The following is a 20,385-nucleotide window of genomic DNA, read 5'->3' on the forward strand; positions in this document are numbered from 1 at the left end:
ATGTGGTTGCTCTCCTGTCCCAGCTAATTGGAACTCCCAGGCAGGAGGATCACCTGAGCCCAGGGTTTCAAAGCCAACTTGGTAAACATAGTAAGGACCTGTCTCTCAAAAAAAAAAAAAAAAAAAAAAAAAAAAAAAAAAAAAAAGTTATTACAGACATAATCCATGTATTCAAAAATAAAGGAAAGTGAGTATAGTATAGAACCCACTCATACCAGATTATAAGAGCCAATTGTTAAATAATCACGAATTTTTAAGCACATTATTAAACCATTGGTAGCTTGGAATTGGCTGTGTTGGAAGTGTTTACTCACAGAATTGGCAAGCACTGCCAATTGGGCCTTTATAAATTTGGATAGCTGGTTTACTAGCATACCAGTGGATAGGGTATACATAAAAGAGACCTAAATCAAGCTTCTAGAGATGAAAACCACATTGTAGATAGTCGATTAGACACTGAAGAAGATAGGCTTAGTGAACTTGAGGACAAAGTAATAGAAACTACTCAAAATGAAGCTAAGAGAGAAAAAGACTGGAGAAAAGAACTGAGTATTAGTGGATGTGGGACAAGCTACCAGCGACCTAGTATATGTGTCTCAAAAGAGGGGAGAGAGATAAAGGGAGAAACAAAAATATTTGAATAAATGATGAATAAAAAAGTTTTAAGTTGATGAAAACTAAAGTCATAAATTGAATAGTTTCAACAAATCCCAAGTCCAAGAAACACACACATACACACAATACCACACCAAGGCACATTAAAAAAAAATCCCTTAAAGCCAGTGATAAAGGGAAAAAGTTTAAAGCAGCCAGAGAAAAAGATAATTACATACAGAAGAACCAATTGTAAGAAAGATAACAACAACCTCTCCAGAAGCAAAGCAAACCCAAGGCGGGTGCACAACCTTTTTAGAGTACCAAAACAACACTGCCAGGTTAAAACTCTACACTCAGTGAAAACACCTCACAATGAGGGCAAAATACTTCCTCAAATGTATGGTGGCTGAAGGAATCTCTGGGCAGCAGCTCTGCACCTGAAAGTGTTACAGGAAGTCCTTCAGGCAGAAAGGAAGTGGTATCAGATGGCCATGTGGTTTGGAATTTTCTATTCAAGCCCCTGGCAACCTCGAATCCATTTTTGATGTGGATCTATCTGTCTGCTCTGGATGATTCATATAAATCAGACCGTACAATCCAGTCATCCTCCCTATCCATCAAGGACAGGTTCCAAAACCCTCAGTGGACTCCTGAAACCATGAGCAATACTGAAACCTACAAATGCGTTGCTTTCTTGCCTCAAACAGAAATGTCTACGATAGAGTTTAATTTGTAAGTTTATAAATTAGGTACAAGATTAACAATAACTAATAATGACTAGAAAAATTGTAACAAATATAGATTTCAAATATAGGAATTATTTATTTCTGGAATTTTCCATTTAATATTTTTGGGTCGTAGTTGCCCTCGGGTGAGTAAAGCAAAGCTAGAGTGGCGGGCACTGCTGTGGGAGGCCCTGTGTCCGGCTTCCTTCGCTCGGCCCCAGGCGGCAGGCTTCCTCCCTGTTGTTGTACCCACTGCTTTCCGTGGAGATTCCACGTGCGACCCCTGCCCATCAGCCGAGGAACTCTGAACGGATTCTCTTTTCCCGCTACGATGAATAACGCTGTTATGAGCGTTCACACACACATCTTCGTGTGCATGTGCCTTTTTAAATTCTCTTGGGCATCTACCCTGGAGTGGAGTTGCTGAATCATACTGTGCACTCTGCAGTGACTTCCTTTTGGGGTCTGATCTGTGTTCATTCAAGTGAAATGTGGTCCTAAGATCTGTCTCATCTTGGAGCTGGAGCATGGTCGAGGCAATGGCCGACAAAGGCGTGCTGTCCCCACATTCCTCTGTCCCTGGAAATTTGGAAGCACAAAGGAAAAGTTAAAAATGGCAACGGTGATTGTCTGAGAGACCCGTCTCAGGTGTGCTAGTCTTCCTGCTTCTGTTCCTTTTCTTTCTCTCAATCCTAGTCCTTCTCTTTGTTTCCTGTATAAGGACATCATTTTCATGTACCTCAGTGATTTATATTCTTCATTCCCTTTTCCAGGCCTTTCTAAAATGTATATTGACATGATTAGAGGAGAATCGCTGATCATTTGTAGCGTTGCCTGCATTTTTTTTGGAATTTTTCGGGTCAGTGTGGAGCAGCTTACCATGTTTACAGGTAAGAGCATTTTTTTTTTCCTGTCTGTACAACTTCTAAAATTATTCTTACTGAAATTAAAATGCATCCAATACGTCTTTACTGTTCTCCCTATCCTTTACTCTTGAACCAGTTAACATGATGCATGGGTTAACAAGCAAACAATGACCATTTATGTGTTTTCTTGGACAGTAAAGGGCAAAGAAATTGAAAAAATTATTTTATGTCCCTTGATATGCACGCATGAGCATGCATGGGGTTGAGGGTGCGGCTCAGTGGTAGAGTACTTGCCTCACATGTGCAAGGCCCTGGGCTTGATTCCCAGTACTGTGTTTGAATGTGCACGTGCACACACACACACAAGCGTGCGCACATACACAACTGCATCATTTGGTGCAGATTTGCTTCTTTCCTGGATCAATCAATCTGCATCTCACTGAGTGGATGTTAAGTACTGGCTTGGTCCTGGATTTGGGCCGGAGGGTGAAAGCAAAGTAGTTCAGCGGTTCCAGGGAGTCAGGTGATAGAGGTGACAGTAGCCAGATTTGCGTGGCTCATGATCACCGAGGAGTGGAGCATGCTACCTTGTTAGTTTCTGGATGTGGTGCTAGTAAAGAAGAAAGGGGTGAAAGGAAGCATGAAGAAGAGGAAAAGGGTGTCCTCCTCATCTGTGTTTGTGATTGCTGCAAGCGAAGGCAGTTCTCAATAGTGGTGGGCAGCAGGTGTTTGGAGCCATCCCCATGAAGGCACTGCAGGCATTGGCGGAGGGCCATTGTTATGGTTTAGGACTTTGTCCAGGACCACCTGACACTCACCTACTCACTGCCACTAGTGCTCCAGTTATTGTGACAATGAAAATTTCACCTCCCCATTTCTCAAAAGTCCCCTGGGCTGGGAGCAGGGTCACAAACCGGCTGCAGTTTGGCAGGACCCTGGGTGTGGTTCGTTTGGCCCTGACATAGTTTTTTAAAAATTGGAATCAGATGTCTCCTTTTTCCTCCGATGCTGGGGATGGATCTAGGCCCTCCCACCCTTAGGCGAGAGCTCCATCGCCAAGATGCAGCCCCAGCCCTGGCTGTCTTTTGTTCAGAGATTCGCACTGCCCGGGTTTCTCACAGTTATGCTCTCGGCCTGACCCTGAGGACATGTGAATCTTCTGTCCCTGGGTGAGTGAACCCGCGCTGCAGACTGTACAGGAAGGACATCCCCACAGGGCCTCTTTTGTCGACTTTCCTGGGACACTCCCTCCTGCCGAAGAACACGATTCCCACGGGAAGTCTCGAGAGCAAATCCAAGCGCCACCAAAAAAAGACACCAGTTACAGCTCAGCATGTTCTTCTTTTTACTTTAGAGTTACATATCATTGTGGGACTCAGCCTGGACATTTTTGGAAGCATCATATGTGGCTACTGGTGTGCAAGAGTCATTCAGTTCATACTGACCGACATTTTTAGCAACACACTGACCAATGTCATCCTCTGCTTTTCAATGGTGTATATGACGTTCTATATTGGTAAGGCAAAAATAAGTGCCAAAATTGCTTCCATGCTCCTTTTCTTCCTTCACGTCTGATGTTTAATATGTACTATTTGAAGGCTTTTCGAGCTGGGGCTGTTGGTTTTTTGGGTATTCAAACCTTCTTCATGGTTGGTGTTTTTTGCCTCAGACTAGATTTACACGTCTGTTGGGGGCCCAGGGAATTACATTGTCGTTGGGGAGGCAAAGCAGAGCAGGTTTCCGGGGGGAACCGTGGCCAGGGCGGCCCTGAGATGGGCCTGCAGCCCAGCACAGGCAGCGCTCGGCAGAGATCGCCAAGCTTGCCTTTGCCTACTCAGCACCCTCAGCGACTATCTGGAATCGGCAAACCCAGCCAGATCTGCTCGGTTTTGGACCACCTGCTCACTGAGAATGGATTTTACATTGTAGGGTGGTTTAAAGAAAGAAAAAGATGTTATGGCACGTGAAGATTCTGTGAAGTTCAAATCTCAGTCACTAGCCAAAGTTTTATTGGACATTCACTTGTTTGCTTATTACCTGTGACTGCGGTCACATCACGGTGACTGAGTCGAGTTGTGACAGGCGTCCGAGTGGCCCCCAAAGACTAGACATTTACGACGTGGCCCTTTACGGGAAAAGTTTGCTAGCTTCCGATCTATCAGGCCAATCCTCTGAAGCAGTTTTCTAAGGAAAAAAATGCCACTCTCAAATTTCCCACCAATTCATCACCCAAGATGAAGTATCTCAGTGTGTAGATTTAAATGCATTTAATTTTATTTAATTTTTTCTCTCCCCAGTGGAATACTTTGGAATGTCAGGCATTGTTGCTTTGGCCACTGTAGGACTGAATTTAGATTCCTTAAGCTTTAAGCCCAGGATGGAGTTCATAATCACTAAGTAAGTTTCCTACTGTGCACTTGGCATAGATATCACAGAAGTTCAATGCTTAACTAACTAACCTCCCTGTAGTTTGAATCAACTGGCGTCACAAGCGGGTGCCACCACACCCGGCAACATAGTGCTTTAACATGTTGCCTGTAGCAGTGATGAAAGCCACCGTCACTCAGCTGAGGAAGACGGTACAAGACAGAGAGGTTCACGTAAAAGGAACATGGTTTCTAAAGGTATTGCTTAAAACGCCATTCTTTCCCTTCACCCTAGGTTCTTGATCATGTTCTCAACCATTTACCACCACCTGATCTACACCTTCTTCGGCATCGTGGTGGGGTGTGGAGAAATCAAGTATTTTAGATTTGGCACCGTAGTTTTTGTTTTCATCTTATTTGTGACGATGAATTTTGTCAGGTAATACTCATATTTTAAAGCTTGTTTCACTGAACTTAGATTCCTCTTTTAGTTTTTAATTTGTTTTTGAGTTCTACATGACAGTAGAATGTATTTTGACGTGTTATACATATATAGAGTGTAACTTTCCATTCTTTCGATTGTACATAATGTGGAGTTACACTGGCCCGGTATTCATATGGGAAAGTTATGTCTGATTCATTCCACTGTCTTTCCTATTTCCATTCCCACTCCCTTCCCTCCATTCCCCTTTGTCTAATCCTACGAACTTCTATTCTTCCCTCTCCCCCATACCCTTTTTGTGTGTAAGCATCTGCATATCAGAGAGAATATTCAGTCTTTGGTTTTTTGGGATTGGCTTATTTCACTTAGCATCATATCCTCCAGTTTCATCCATTTACTGGCAGGTGCCATAATTTCATTCTTCCTTATGGCTGAGTTATATTACATTGTGTATATGAACCACATTTTCTTTATATATCATCTGTTGAAGGGCACCTAGGTTGGTTCCATAGCTTAGCTATTGTGAATTGAGCTACTACATGCATTGATGTGGCTGTGTTACTGTGTTATTCTGATTTTAAGTCCTTTGAGTAGAGACTGAGGAGTGGGATAACTGGGTCAAATGGTGGTTCCATTTTAAGTTTTCTGGGGAATCTCCATACTGGTTCCATAGTGCTTGCACCAATTTGCAGTCCCATCATGAGCTTAATTCTCATGCCAGAGTTAGAATTGGGAAGCAGTGGAATACAGAAAAATCCAGTTGTGGTCGTGAAGTGAGGAAGCCTGCTTTGTTGCTGAGGCCACACGTGGCCTGCTGGGCAACGTGGGGAGTGTTTCACCTGTGAACCGAGAGGGTCACCAGCAGCACCAGCCTCACCCCTGAGCTGGCCAGGCATGCAGATTCATGGGCCCATTTCAACTGGTTTTCCTGAGTTGAGGTTCTGGAGTGAGATCCAGGAAATGGTTTTAACATGCCCTCAGGGTTCACGAGGTTCAAGTCTAAGCACCGCTGGGCTAGATCAATGGTTCTTAACCTTGTGTCGACTTTCACCATGTTATTGTGATCCGTAGTTAGGGTGAAGTCATTGATCGCACACCTCCCATGTCCTACACGCCATTGGTACAAACAGAACCCATAAGATGGGCGTTTCTCACCAGAGCACAAATGCAGCCCAGAGAGCTCAAGATCTAGCCCAGCGTCATTTCACTTGTAGGACGTAGTCTGGGGTTGGGGTTTAAGTCTAGTTCGTGAGGCATGCTTCCAGAATGCCGCTGCCTGCTTACAATAGTTGTGTCTTCCATGAGAATTCACAGTAGTGTCATTTCCACACAAGACTAGGGCCAGGGGAGCTTAGTTTGTAAGATGTTCCCCTGGATTCTTGCTTCTACGGCCTCCAAAAGCACTGCATGTGGACCAGGTTCTTCTCTCACATAGTCCTACATGCCATCTCCACCCTCTGCCCTATCCATTCGGGGCCTGGTATTGGTGCCCACTTGCTGGACCTATGTGGCTGTTCAATCAGTAGCTATCTAACATTATCTTTTCTCTGCTTTTATATTTGGACAACTTAAAAAATTTTTTTAGTTAGTCATTGCTTTCTAGAATAATTTGTGTGGTTATGTTTATTTCTGGGTGCAAATCCCATCTCTCACTCTTGTTAGCTTTGTCCCTATGTAACTTTGAGCAATCACTTGTTTAAGTTTCAGTGCACTTATCTGAAGCACCATATTGCTTGGCTTCTAAGCAATATGGTTGGCTTCTAAGTTGAAAGACCACTTATTTCTTAAGGCAAGTTCGCATAGCTCTGCAACCAAAGGCCTTACAGTAGAACTGGTTGAACCAGTATCCACCAACTCCAGACCACAGTGTTGGAAGGAGACGGGATCTGTATGCCACCCTGAGTTTGTGGGATTGGGGAGGAGAAAGGGAGAGAGAAGATATGAGCAGACAAACCCTAACTGTAAGCAGAGGAACTGGCATGCCGTTTTCCCAAAGCCTAGAGAATTCTTATAAGGTCTAGAGTCAGGGACTCAGAAACCTTCTAAGTGGGGTAAACTTTCTGGGGCAACATGAGGTGAAGACTGGAGTCCGGATGGAAAATCTGCTGATGATTGCTGTTGAAAATCCTTCCATTACTTTGAAGTATAAATTCTTTCTCATTCTGAGAAAATAAGGATAGCCTAATAATAATAACAACAACAACAACAATAGCAGCAACAGCAACTAACTTTACTGAGCATTTATTATGTGCCAGACTTGGGGCCAAACTCTTGGACTTGCAATACCTCATGTAATTTTCACCACCCTTGGACATGGTTTGATTATTATACTCACTCTTCATCTGAACTACAGTGCTGATATTCTCTTGGTACATATCCCCTTGGGATCCTATAGAGAAATGACCCAGAGAGCAGGAAGACACAAGTTGAAATGATTTGTGTGACATCTAGTGGATGAGTCTATGGAAACTCAGGAAAATTTTGGTTGGATTAACCTTATTAATGTGTCTACAATATGTCTTCCCATTCCGGTTTCTGAATTCAGTCATTTTATGACCTTGCAGGGAATAGATGATCTTGTCAACACTCTTCGAAGAGGTTTCCATGCAGGCATTTACCACTCAAATGCAAATAATACACAATGGTGTTAATGATAAATCACTGTATATGTATGGAACTCCAAGCATTATTTTTCAAGACTTGAGTATTTTGCAGAAAATTTAGATTTGTTTAGTCCTAGAAAGTTTGAATGACTTACCAATAAACTGCATCACCTCTTGAAAAATTTAGACTTGAGTACATGGTTTCAATTGTAAGCAAGATTCATATGTGAGTTGGCGATTTATTTGTTTTTCTGTCCGCAGGTTGCTTACTGTTATTTTACTGACCCCGATTTTGATGCATTCAAGTTATGAGTATAGTTGGCGATGGGGAATTGTTATCACGTGGTCTGGAATTAAAGGAGTTTTTAGCTTACTCTTGGCTCCGGATGTTTATAATCTGACTGAACAAAAAGTAGAGGCACCACAACTGGTAGGGAAAAAATAATCAGGTCTCATGATTACTCGTATTTATGCACTTTTTCTTATTTTGTAGCACTTACTCTACTCAAATCATAAAGTTAACTGGTTTTGAATTAGATTTTTAAAATGCATCCTTTTAAGTAGAAGGGAACTCAGAGGAAAGTTCTTTCGTGTTGACATTGCGAGAGGGCCCTCTGGTCATGTGTTCAGGACAGGGTTCCAGTCCTGACTCTCCCAGTCATGGTCTGGGTGACCTTGAGGGAAGTTGCCAGCATTGTGGAGCCTCAGATTTCCAGTTGAGGTTGGAGATGAAGCTTAGCAAAACACCTGACTCTTTATAAATGCTCCATAAATGTCCTTAAGCATACCAATGCTCTTTTTCAATTGATGTCAGAAAGCATGAAAAAAATAGTACCCTTATGGAGAGCGTTCCAATCCCTACATCCGTCAGAATAAGACCTGAAGTGCTAGTTAAGTATACTAAGGGGAGAAAGATTTCAAACACTTTTGCATTTATGACCTAGTTATATTTAGGTCTTAGGGCTCGCTTAAAAATTCTGGCAGCAGACTCCATTATCTATGGTAAAGAACGATGTTTGGTTTCCCTCCCGCTCTTCCTCCACACCTTTCCCAGCAGGGCTAGCTGGTGGGTTTCGGAGCTGGTGGGTTTCTGGTGGTGCAGCATCTGTGGTCCTATTGCTCAGGCAAGGCCCAGCCTCTCAGCATCTGTGATGGTACTGATGTCGTTAGAAACCTCCAGGACCAATATCCCCAGGCCTGAGCGAGAAAACCACCTGGATGACATGACCTCAAGGCCACCTTGTCCCTGTTGAGGAATCTGGAGGTAGATGTGCAGAGTTTCCCATTATTATCTGATTTCCACTCTAGGATTTTTTTCTTTGCTATTTTGCTTCTGTCCCAGAGGCCCCAGTAGCACATCATTTTTCAAATATCTTCTTTCTCTGAGCAATTTTCAACGCTTTCATCTTGCGTGTGAGAAAATCAAAGCAAAGAGAATGTCCTTCCGCACACAGCATGACAGGGAAGGAACTCAGGCACCCTAGCTCCCAAGAGGAAGTGCTTTCTTGATGGAATATCATGTTCCTCACCACATTGTTCCTGAAGATTTATATACCTGGGCTTAATCTGGGAACCAGGTTGGAGTTCCAGTAAAACTGTGGTTTTGCAAAGACTTTGGGTCCTTCCCTACTCCAAAAGAAAATTATAATAATCAACACTTCAGCTCCTTCAATTCTCGTAAACGCAGTGAACTGGTTTAAACCAAGTTGACCAGACGTTAACTAACATTTGGGTATCATTTTATAGGGTTTCCTAATTCTGTCTGATGTTAAGAATTCCCTCTACTCTGCAGTCTTGACTCAATCTGCAGGGAAGAGGAGTGGAAATCAGTACGTCCAACAGGCACATCCAGGGACTGTTATGGGTCAGACTGGGAAACACCCTGGAGAGATTAACTCTGTTCTGCAGTGAAGGACACTGAGGCTCAGAGGGGCTACCTGGCCCCAAACCACATGGTGGATAAATGGCAAAGCCGGGATTAGATGTGCTGGTCCTTTTGTTTGTGCACTGTGCCTCTCCAGACCCCACCAGCTCCTGCCTGCCCTTCATGGCCTCTTGAATTGCCATCGTAAATGCTGATTTCAGGTGTATGTCCCATCCTGCCTGGTTGGTGGGTGTCCCCCACACTGCATGTTCTGCAGTCATGTCTGTGATGCAGAAAGCTCTTCTCTCCGTGTCCTTTTCCCACACAGCCTATTGTTTTTCCTTTGTTCAGGTCGAAAATGAATTTCTGCCCTGCTATATCAAGTTCAAACAGTGTCCACAAAACTGGTTTTTGCCTCAGCTTATTTATCAGAGACAGTATTAAGGATTAAGATTAGAGATTAAAGTGGAATTTTGTTGGTGGTTGAATGAACAATGCTTGCCTTTTGAAAACTGATGTAATATGCTCATTCTAATCATTTGTATCCTTTGTTTTTAGTTTATTTTCTATGTACAAATAATATCGTTATTGACAATGGCAATCAATTCATACATGATGACTTTCTCGGCGAGGACATTAGGTAAAGTGTATGTATAATCATTTACTAACTGGGGAGAAAAATGCAAACAAGTCATCATTGGGGTAATGCAGACATTTCCTATGGTGCTCAAGGAACTGGCTTAGAAACCAGTTATTTCATTTACTCATTATGTAAAGATGGATGTGGTATTAATTGCAATATTGGTTCATCTAGTTTTGCAGAAGCCAAGAGAACAGAGGCTTAAATAGGACAGTGGAACCTCCTTCCCCCTCCACTGTAAAATCCAAAAGAGTGGGCTGGTTCTGCTACACCAGGTGGACCAGGGTCCAGGTTCCTCTGTTCTGTAGGGTGTTTCTCTAGTCTGCAGGGTAGAAAACTACACATTACCACACACCTATTATCCAATAGGCAAAGGAAAGAGGGAAGAGGGAAATGGGGGTGGGCGGGTGGAGGATAAGCAACTTTCTTTTAAGGGTACAGTCCAGAACTTAATATCTCTGTATCCAGAACTTAATCACATGTTCATAAGGGAAGATGGGAAACATTATCTTTTTCTGACTGGCTGTGTGTTCAGCCCAAACTCAGATACTGTATTGGTGACAGGAAGAAGGAGAGAATGGACATTGGGAGACAATCCCCAGGCTCTGCCTCTGTTGCTTGTTTCTAAAAGGAATTTGGGCCTGATAATAGTAATGTGTCTAGATACAATCAAATCACAAACGGGAGCATTTTCTATTATCTACAAAGTATTTAAAACTGTTTATAATAAGATGCATAAATACAATAAAATTATTAGTTGACACATCCAGTAGAGAAATCCAGGATCAGATGGTTAGCAGCAGAGGTTCAAGGGATGAGGGGGTGGGGGGTGCTGGGGTGGGATTAGGCAGAATTATAGTCAGGCCCTCTTCTCAGCACTGCTGTGCAGAGACCTGATTTCATCAGGGAATCTAGAACTGATCAGACTACTAGAAATTCACCTATTCTCACTTACTTATTCACCGATAAACCCGGTCAACTTGCTAGTTTGAAGAGGGATGATTTCCTTCCTTGTCTGAGATACTTGGGATCCTTCTCAGAGTAGTCTCCTCTGAATGCCAATTTCGTTGGTAAACCACATTGGTAACTCTGGGAGAGCCCAGGTCAGCGAGAGCACAGGAGGGACACCCCTGCAGGGGGTTCTGCTAGACAGGAAGCAGCCTGGCCCACCCACAGGAGACACGGCCAGTCGCCTGTGTCTCTTCAGGAGGTCCTGCCCCTTCCTAGACTGCGTCCCATAAACGCCATCAGAGCTCTGTCTCAGTCCCTCGAAGCCTGCAAATGGAGCTGGTGAGTGGGAAGGATTTTTCGGCCGCTCTCCATGTTCCCGAGTCAGGGTTTGTTCTTTTTGCCATTGGGGGGTGTGCTGGGGTCAGCAAAGCCTGCCTGAGGGCAGGGCCAAGGACCCCCAAGGCTCGCTCAGCTCTGCCTTCCAGGGATCAGGCCCTCTGCTCCCTTCCTTGGGATGTCATGGCGCGTTTCCCCAGAGCTTGCTTTCTGTGGTCCCTCCCACTGAGACGCTCAACAGTGAGTTTCACTATCATGACAATGCTCTTTTCTTTGTTTCCCACACTATAAATTTGTGACTGTTTTAACTAAATTTCAGAATTAAAAAAAAAATTAGCTGAATGAAGATCGTATGGCGAGTACTTACTCGAGTGTCAGTGCCCCTCCTTCTCAGAAATACCAGGTGGCACACAGTTTGTGGGTGCTCGACAGTACTGTTTTCCCAGGAAGAGTTTCATCATGCGCTTGTGCATCTGTCTGATGCCTTGAGAGATCTCTTCTTCAAGCTCTGGGAGGAGCATCGCGGACCTGCCTGTTCATTCAGATGCATTCAGGTGGCCCCTGAGCTCTCGTGTTTCCCCCGAAAAACTAGAAATTAACTTGCCCTATCGTATGAGGAGGATTTAATTCGGCAAATGAATAAATTTTCTTCTTAAGTGGTACCGGCTCTGGGGATTTTAAGTGCAAAGGTGCTGATTGCAAACTTCAGTTTATAGTCAAATGCATCTCTGCTGTGGGTCATAGTGAAACCACCCTGCTACCTGAGAGGGAAATGCCTCCTGGCCTCTCTGAATCTCCCAAATTTCGAATAGCAGTGTTGCACAGTGTCCAATAGGGAATGCAATGAAGTTAAACTGACACATTTGGAAAGCATTTGCACTCTTTATGAGACATTTCACATGCAATTGCAGAGACAGAACAGCTTTCTTGAGGAGGAATTGTGAGTGAGTAGGCCGAGCTCACTCCCTATTTACCTCTTCCTCCTAGGTATAATTTCAAATTCCTATCTCAAGCAGATACAAAGAGGTACAAGACTTGCACATGCAGATTTGCTGGCCAGGAGATGGAGGTTAAATTTGAGGGGGCTCTGTGGGCTTTTGCATTTCATTATGGATAAGAAACAGTTGAAGGATTTGTTAAAAATGCACATTCTCAGGCCAGTCTGATTCTGAGGGCTTGGATAGAGCCCAGGAATCTGCAGAGTTTAATAAGCAGCCCTTCTACCTCTGGAGACACAGGTAGTCTCCCACATTCTCAGGAATACTGGTGGGGGCCTTGAGATATTAAGTCATGTCTTCAGCAACCGAGCCAGCTACAATTGAGTTTATGGTCAAAGGAAACGGATGGTAGGGTCACTTCGTGGAAAACCGAGGATGGCGTTTGTCCTGCTCAGTGCTCTGGGGTGGCTGTGCGGGTGGTCTTCGCTGGCAGTCCTCCCTGGGCCGCTCAGGTCCTTGCTTTTCTTTGCCTCAGGTTTCTGTGCTCTCTCCCTCCCGAGACAAATGGCCATGCAGACTGTCATCAAGCACATACAGGAGGTCATACAGAACACCATGACTTTACACAGAACAGAAAAAATGCTGACGAACGTCAACTGGACGTTAGTGGAAGAAAAAGCGAAGATCGAGTACACCCTTCCTGTGAGTTGATGCCTGACCCAAAACAGTCCTCTTTTCCTTCCCTTGGACTTTGGTCTGTCTGTCTTGCCTTATAGTCTATGGAAAAAAAAAAAAAAAAAAAGATTCTGCTAACCAAATGTCAGGAAGCTCAGGAGTTTTGCCAGCTTGGTGAAATGACTTTGAATTCTTTCTCTAAAGAGGAGGTCTTGGTGGTTAGCCAAACAGGCTGACTGGGCACCAGCAGAGATGATGCTTCCACTGGGCAGAGATACCGAGAGATCTCTCCCTGTGCAAGTATCCCAAGACGCACAGAGCAGGATGATCCCGAGAGCAGGCCAGCATGAGAGAGGTTCAGAGAACATTTTGGCTAAGGCTACCCAAAGGAATATTTCACCACAGTTGCAACCACGCTTCTCCTGTGGTGAAGCACTGACCAGCTCATCCACAGCCCCTTATCTTAGCAACTCCGAGTTATTGAGATCTCTGTTGAGCACAGCCTTTGATACCTTCTAACTATTCTTACCGATGTTTAACTTTATCTCTCTGTGTGCCACAACTTAGTCGAATACCCACGTTGTACTTGATGATGAAACAGAGCAGTCCCCAACAGATGAAGTTTTAATAGAAGAAGCCAGATTGCATGTGGCTATAATACAAATGGTTGGTATTGTCCTGGTTGCCTCCTCTTCCTCCTCCTCCTCCACCCCCTCCTCCTACATCTCTTCCTCTCGCTCCTCTTCCACCAAATGACTCTTTTCCTTATTCACTGAGGATTGAACCCAGTGAGCTACATCCTGGGCCCTCGCTAAAAGTTGCTGAGGCCGGCTTTGAACTTATAGTCCCCTGCCTCAGCCTCCCAAGCCATGGGGATTCTAGGTGTGCACCACCATGCCCAGCTCTGTAGCTGTGTGGATTTGTCTCTGTTTCTCCACTCTATTCCATTGGTCTGCGTGTCTGTGTTTTTCCCCCGTACCATGTAGTTGTTGTTACTAGGGCTCTGCAGTATAATTTGAAGTTAGGTATTGTGATTCCTTGTGCATTGCTTTTTCTTGCTCAGAGTTACTTTGGCTATTCTGGGTCTTTTGTTCTCCCATATGAATTTTAGAATTGTTTTGTCCAGTCATGTGAAGAAAATCATTTGTTCTTGGATGGCGACTGCATTGAATGTGTAGATTACTTTGGTTATATGGCTATTTTAACAAAATTAATTCTGCCCATCCATGAGCATGGGAGATCTTTCCAACTCCTAATGCCTTTTTTAGTTTCCTTTCGGGTGTTCTGTGATTTTCCTTATAGAGTTCCTTTACCTCTTCAACTAGGTTTATTCTTAGCTGTTTTATTTTTTTGAAGCTATTGTGAATGGAAAGACTTCCTGATTTCTTTCTCAATAGGTTCATTATTGGTGTACAGAAAAGTCATTGATTTTTGTATACCGATTTTGTATCTAGTAGTTACTTTTGAGGGTCTTTAGAGTAGTGATTAATGTCATTTACATACTTAGATAAACAACTTTAAATATTTGAAACTGCTTCTTATAAATTTGACATATTTGAGTTCCTCTTATACAAAATTCTCTTATTTAAATTTTTTTTTTTTTTTTTAGAAATATAAGCTAAAATAAATCTGGCAAACCAAAAATTCTTCTAAAATTTTGTAGGTAATAATTTATAAATTCTAACATACACATAGGAATATTGCTAGGTAAAATCAAGTTTGAGTTAATTGTATCAGATTACATATTTTAAATTAGGTTTCTATTTAAATAGGACACATTTTATTGAATATAGCAGGTACCTAATATACTTACTGTGTTCACAATTTTTTTTTACTTTCTTTTAAAAACTCATTGTCATGAAAACTCCTAACATACACAAAGAGGGTGTAATAAGTCACCATGTGCCCATGATCCGACCTTAACAACTTCCCACACAAAACCAGTGCTGCCCCTCTGCCTCTCAATCACTCCCCCACCTTCCATATTATTTTGAAACAAATCCTGGGTGTCATATCACTTGATCTGTAAATATTTCAAAATGCATCTTCAATTTTTTAATTTAATTTTTAAAGTCTTTTAAAAACATAGCAAAATGCTAATATTGTTCTTAAAATTACTTAATAACATTAGATATCAAATCAATAACATTTTCAATTGTCTTAGAAATGTGATAAGTGCTTATTTTCCAGTTTATACTTTCAAATTGGGTTTCAATGAAGTCTACACACTGCAATTAACTAATATCTCTCAAGTCTCTTATAATCTATAAAGCTTTCTTCTTTAATTTTTCTGGTGAAGAATATATATATTATTGAATTGTGAATTGTGCTGCTATAAACATTGATGTGGCATGACCACTGTAGTATGCAGATTTTAAATCTTTTAGTTAAATACTGAAGAGTGGGATAGTTGGGTCATATGGTGGTTCTATTCCTAGTTTTTTGAGGAATCTCTATACTTCTTTCCAGAGTGGTTATACTAGTTTGGAGTCCCACCAACAAAAACGTACACCAACAGGTGTACTTTCTCCCCGACAACCTTGCCAGCATTTACAATTATTTGTATTCTTGATCATGCCATTCTGCCTGGAATGAGATTTTCATTTCCCTGATTGCTAGAAATGTTGAACATTTTTTCATATATTTGTTAGTAATTTGTGCTTTTTTTTTTTTTTTTTAAGAAGTTTCTGCTTAGTTCTTCTGCATGTTTATTAACTGGGTTATCTTTTTTTTAGGTGTTAAGTTTTTTAAGTTCTTTTTATATTCTGACTTTAATTCCGTTGGAGAGGTAGCTGGCCAAGCTCTTTTCCCATTCCATAGGCTCTCCTTTCACACTCTTAATCACTTCCTTTGCTGTGCAGAAACTTTTTAGTTTGTTGGCATCCCACTTATTGGTTCTTGGTTTTCTTTCTTGCCCTTTGAGGACCTTGCTAAGGAAGTTCATGCAAGCACCTATATAATAGAGAGTTGGTCCTATATTTTCTTCTAGTAGTTGTAAAGTTTCTGGTGTAATTCTTAAGTTGTTGATCCATTTTGATTTGAGTTTTTGCAGGGTGAGAGAGGGGTCTAATTTAATTTTTCTACATATAGCTATCCAGTTTTCCCAGTACCATTTGTTAAAAAGACTGTCTTTTCTCAAGATATATTTTTGGCACCTCTGTCAAATAGCAGGCAGCTATAGGTATGTGGATTTGTCTTTGTGTCTTCTATTTTGTTCCACTGGTCTTCATGTCTCTTTTGATATCACTACTATGCTGTTTTTATTACGATAGCTCTGTAGTATAATTTCAGATCAGGTATTGTGTGTGATGCCTCCTGCTTCACTTTTCTTGCTTGGTATTGTTTTGGCTATTCTGGGTCTCTTGTTCTTCCTACTGGATTTAAGAATCGTTTTTTTCTAGTTCTGTGAAGAATGTCATTGGTATTTTGATGGGGATTACATTGAATTTATACTTTTGGCAGTATGGCCACTTCAACAATATTGATTCTGCTTATCCAAGAATATGGGATGTTGTTTCATTTTCTAAGTTCTTCCTCAGTATTCTATAATTTTCATTGTACAAATTTCATCTCTTTGGTCAGATTAATTCCCAAGGTGTGTGTGTGTGTGTGTGTGTGTGTGTGTGTGTGTGTGTGTGTATTTTTTTAGGTTATTGCAAATAACCTAGAAATAACCTTTCTGATTTCTTCCTCAGCTGAATCACTGTTGGAGTATAAGAAAACTGTTCATTTATGGGTGTTGATTTTGTATCCTGCTACTTTGCTAAATTCATTTATAAAGCTCTAGAAGTTTTCTGGCAGAGTTTTTGGGCCTTCTAGATTGTAGGATCATATCATCAACAAACAGAATAGTTTCACTTTTTCTTTTCCTATTTGTATCATTTTGATTTCCTTTTCTTGTCTAATTACTCTGGCTAATGTTTCAAGGACTATATTGAACAGAAGTGGTGAAAGTGGACAGCCTTATCTGATTTCTGATTTTAGAGGAAATGATTTTAGTTTTTCTCCATTTACTATGATTTTGGCTTTAGGTTTGTTACAAATGGCCTTTATGATGTAAGTTCCTTCTATCCCTAGCCTCCCCAGCACTTTTAATATGAATGGGTGTTGGATTTTCTGTATCTATTGAGATGATCATGTGATTTTTGTCCTTAATCCTATTTAAGCGATGAATGACATTTATTGGTTTACATTTATTGAACCAACCTTACATCCCTGGAATTAAACCCACTTGATCAGGATATATTCTTTGATGTGTTTTTGAATGCAATTTGCTAATATTTTATTAAGGATTTTTGCATCTGTGTTCATCAGGGATATTGGTCTGTAGGTTTCTTGATGCATCTTTGTCTGTGTTTTGTATCAGGGTTATATTGACTTCATAAAATGTATTTGGGGATATTCTCTCTCTTCAGTTTCATGGAATAATTTGAGAATGACTGGTGTTAGTTCTTCTGTAAAGGTCAGGTAGAACTCAGTTGAGAATCCATCAGATCCTGGGCTTTTCCTTTTTGGAAGGATTTTAATTGCTGTTTCAATTTCATTCTTTTACATTGGTTTATTTAGGTTTTCTCTATCTTCCTGATTCAATTTGGGCAGGTCATATGTGTCTGAAATTTGTCAATGTCTTCCAAAGTTTTCAGTTTATTGGAGTATAAATTTTCAAAATAGATTCTGATAATCCTCTGGATTTCAGAAGGGCCTATGGTGATATCTCCTTTTCTTCTGATCTTTTTGATTTGCTTCTTCTCGCTCTTTGTTTTGGTTAGTTTGGCTGAGTTTGTCAATCTTATTTATCTTTTCAAGGAGAGAATTTTTCATTGCATTTATCCTGCGTATTGTTTTTTTATTCTCAATTTCATTGATTTTAGTTCTGATCTTAATTAACCTGTCCTCTACTGATTTGGGGGTTAGTTTTTTCTTCTTTTTCTAAGGACTGGAGGTGGAGCACAAGCTTATTTATTTAGGATATCTCTAATTTATTTTAATGTAGGCACTCAGTGCTTTAAATTTTCCTCTTAGAACTTCTTTCATATTATACCAGAGATTTTGATATATTGTATTTCTGTTCTAATTCATTTCTAAGAATTTCTTGATTTCTATTCTAATTTATTCCTTGATCCATCATTCATTCAGGAGAGTATTGTTTGATCTCATGTGTTTACGTGCTTTCTTGCCGTTGAATTCTAGCTTCATTCCATTGTGATCTGATATGATTAGATCAATTTTTTTTGCTTTTTTTTTTTTTTTTTTTTTTTTGCCGTGCTGGGGATCGAACTCAGGGCCTTGTGCTTGAGAGGCAAGCACTCTACCGACTGAGCTATCTCCCCAGCCTAATTTGTTTGCATTTTCTAAGAGTTGCTTAGTGGCCTAAAATATGTTCTATTTTGAAAAAAGTTCCATGTGCAGCTGAGAAGGTAAATTCAACTGCTTTGGGGTGGAAAATTCTATAGATGTTCATTATGTTCATTTGATTTATAATGTTGTTTAGGCTGTTTAGGTTAGAGATACCTTTTTTTTTAAAGATTTTTTTTGTTGTTGCAGATGGACAGAATACTTTTATTTATTTACGTGGTGCTGAGGCTCGAACCCAGTACCTCACACATGCCACGCAAGAGCTATCCCACTGAGCCATAACCCCAGCCCAAGAGAGATAACTTTAAAAAAAAAAAAAGATTTTTATTATTGTTGATGGACCTTTATTTTATTTACTTATTTATATGTGGTCCTGAGAATTGAACCCAGTGCCTCACACTTGCTAGGCACTGAGCCACAACCCCAGCCCCCTAGAGGTATCATTATTGATTTTATGTTTTGATGGCCCATCGATTGGTGATAAAGGTATGTTGAAATCACTTAATATTATTGTGTTGGGGTCTATGTAGAATTTAATATCATGGACTATTTTTTCTATATAATTGGGTGCATTGACATTTGGGGCATAAATGTTCACTATTGTTATATTGTCTCATTGGATTGTTCCCTTTAGTAGGATATAGTGAACTTCTTTGTCTCTTCTGATTAATTTTTGCTTGAAATCTTCTTTGTCACATATGAGATTAGTAGTAACTTATTTGTTTTCTTGGACCATATGCATGGAATATTTTTGCCATTTAATTAATTTTCAATCTGTGGATGTCTTTACCTATAAGATAGACTTGTAAACAGCATATTGTTGAATCTTGTTTTTTTCCATTCTGCTAATCTGTGTCTTTTAATTGAGTTGAGATCATTAACATTCAGTGTTAGTATGGATATGTGTTTGTGGTTTCCTGCCATTTTGTTTTTGCCATATTTTCTGTTTGGGGGTTTTGGGAATTGTGTTTTAGTTCTTCTGTGTGCAGCTTTTCTTTGTGTATTCTTTGTTGTGTTAGCTTGGTGCTCATGAATTCTTTTAGTTTATTCTTGCCATGGAGAGTTTTAAATACCTCCTTAAATTTGAAACTGAACTTTGTTGGGTATAGTAATCTTGGATGATAGTTGTTTTCTTTTAGGGTTTGGAATATCCCTCCAGGCCCTCCTTGATTTTAGGGTCTGAGCTGAGAAATCAGAAGTGAGCCCTATTGGTTTGCCTTTAAACATGACCTGGTGTTTTCCTGTTGGGGCTTTTAATATTCTTTCTTTATTTTCTGTGTTAGTTATTTTGATTATGATTTGTCTTGGTGAGCTTCTTATTTAATTAGGTCTATTTGGGAATCCTGTAAGTCTCCTGTTTAGAGGGAAGAGTTGACCCGGGAATAGCTTTCTTTTGTGCTAGTTTCTTGTGGGGCTGAGATATTAGTCACACTTTGAATTAATACTTTGCACTCCCTTCTGCTCTAGAAGGATGGTGCTACTGGTGTGGGTTATATTACTGAAATGAAGTCTGAATTGTGTAGATTCTGAGTTCCTTTGTAGCTCTTATAACATTTAAGACTGTACTTAGTAACAAACAAACACTGAGTATATATTTGAATCAAATGAAATTTACTTCCTCCTGTGTATTTTCTGTAATAGTGTATTTTCATATGTGGGCCTACTTAAGCATCCATGGGGATTGGTTCTAGGATCCCAGCTGCACAGTGGACACTCACATCTGCAGATTTTTGTTGCTTAAACTGGTATAGAGTTTACATATAACTTCCCTACGCTTTTCCTCCTGTATTCTTGAATCATCTCTGAATCATGCATAAGACAGAGTAAATGCTATGTGAATAGTTGTTATACTATATTCTTTGAAGAATAATGATAAAAGTCCATATATTTTCATTATAGATCAGTTTTTTTCCTGAATACTTTCAATCAGTTGTTGATTGAATTCACAGAGGCAGAAACCATGAATACAGAGGGTCAATTGTATTGAGTTCAGTAATAAAAGCAAGGACTATGTAAGGGTTAAGCAG

At 40.7% G+C, this 20,385-nt stretch overlaps 1 protein-coding gene across 1 annotated transcript in view; it reads left to right on the plus strand.

The window, feature by feature from the left end:
* The window catches only part of Slc9c2 (solute carrier family 9 member C2 (putative)), a 71,283-nt gene that overhangs the window by 10,700 nt on the left and 40,198 nt on the right, over nt 1–20,385 (plus strand). The window contains exons 5-11 of the mRNA XM_047519994.1: nt 2,096–2,212; nt 3,543–3,704; nt 4,486–4,585; nt 4,850–4,993; nt 7,861–8,029; nt 10,022–10,103; nt 12,864–13,030. Coding sequence (XP_047375950.1) covers nt 2,096–2,212; nt 3,543–3,704; nt 4,486–4,585; nt 4,850–4,993; nt 7,861–8,029; nt 10,022–10,103; nt 12,864–13,030 — 941 coding nt within the window. The remainder of the gene's footprint in view (nt 1–2,095; nt 2,213–3,542; nt 3,705–4,485; nt 4,586–4,849; nt 4,994–7,860; nt 8,030–10,021; nt 10,104–12,863; nt 13,031–20,385) is intronic.

This window comes from Sciurus carolinensis, chromosome 12 (assembly GCF_902686445.1).
Source record: "Sciurus carolinensis chromosome 12, mSciCar1.2, whole genome shotgun sequence".
Taxonomy (NCBI): Eukaryota; Metazoa; Chordata; class Mammalia; order Rodentia; family Sciuridae; genus Sciurus; species Sciurus carolinensis.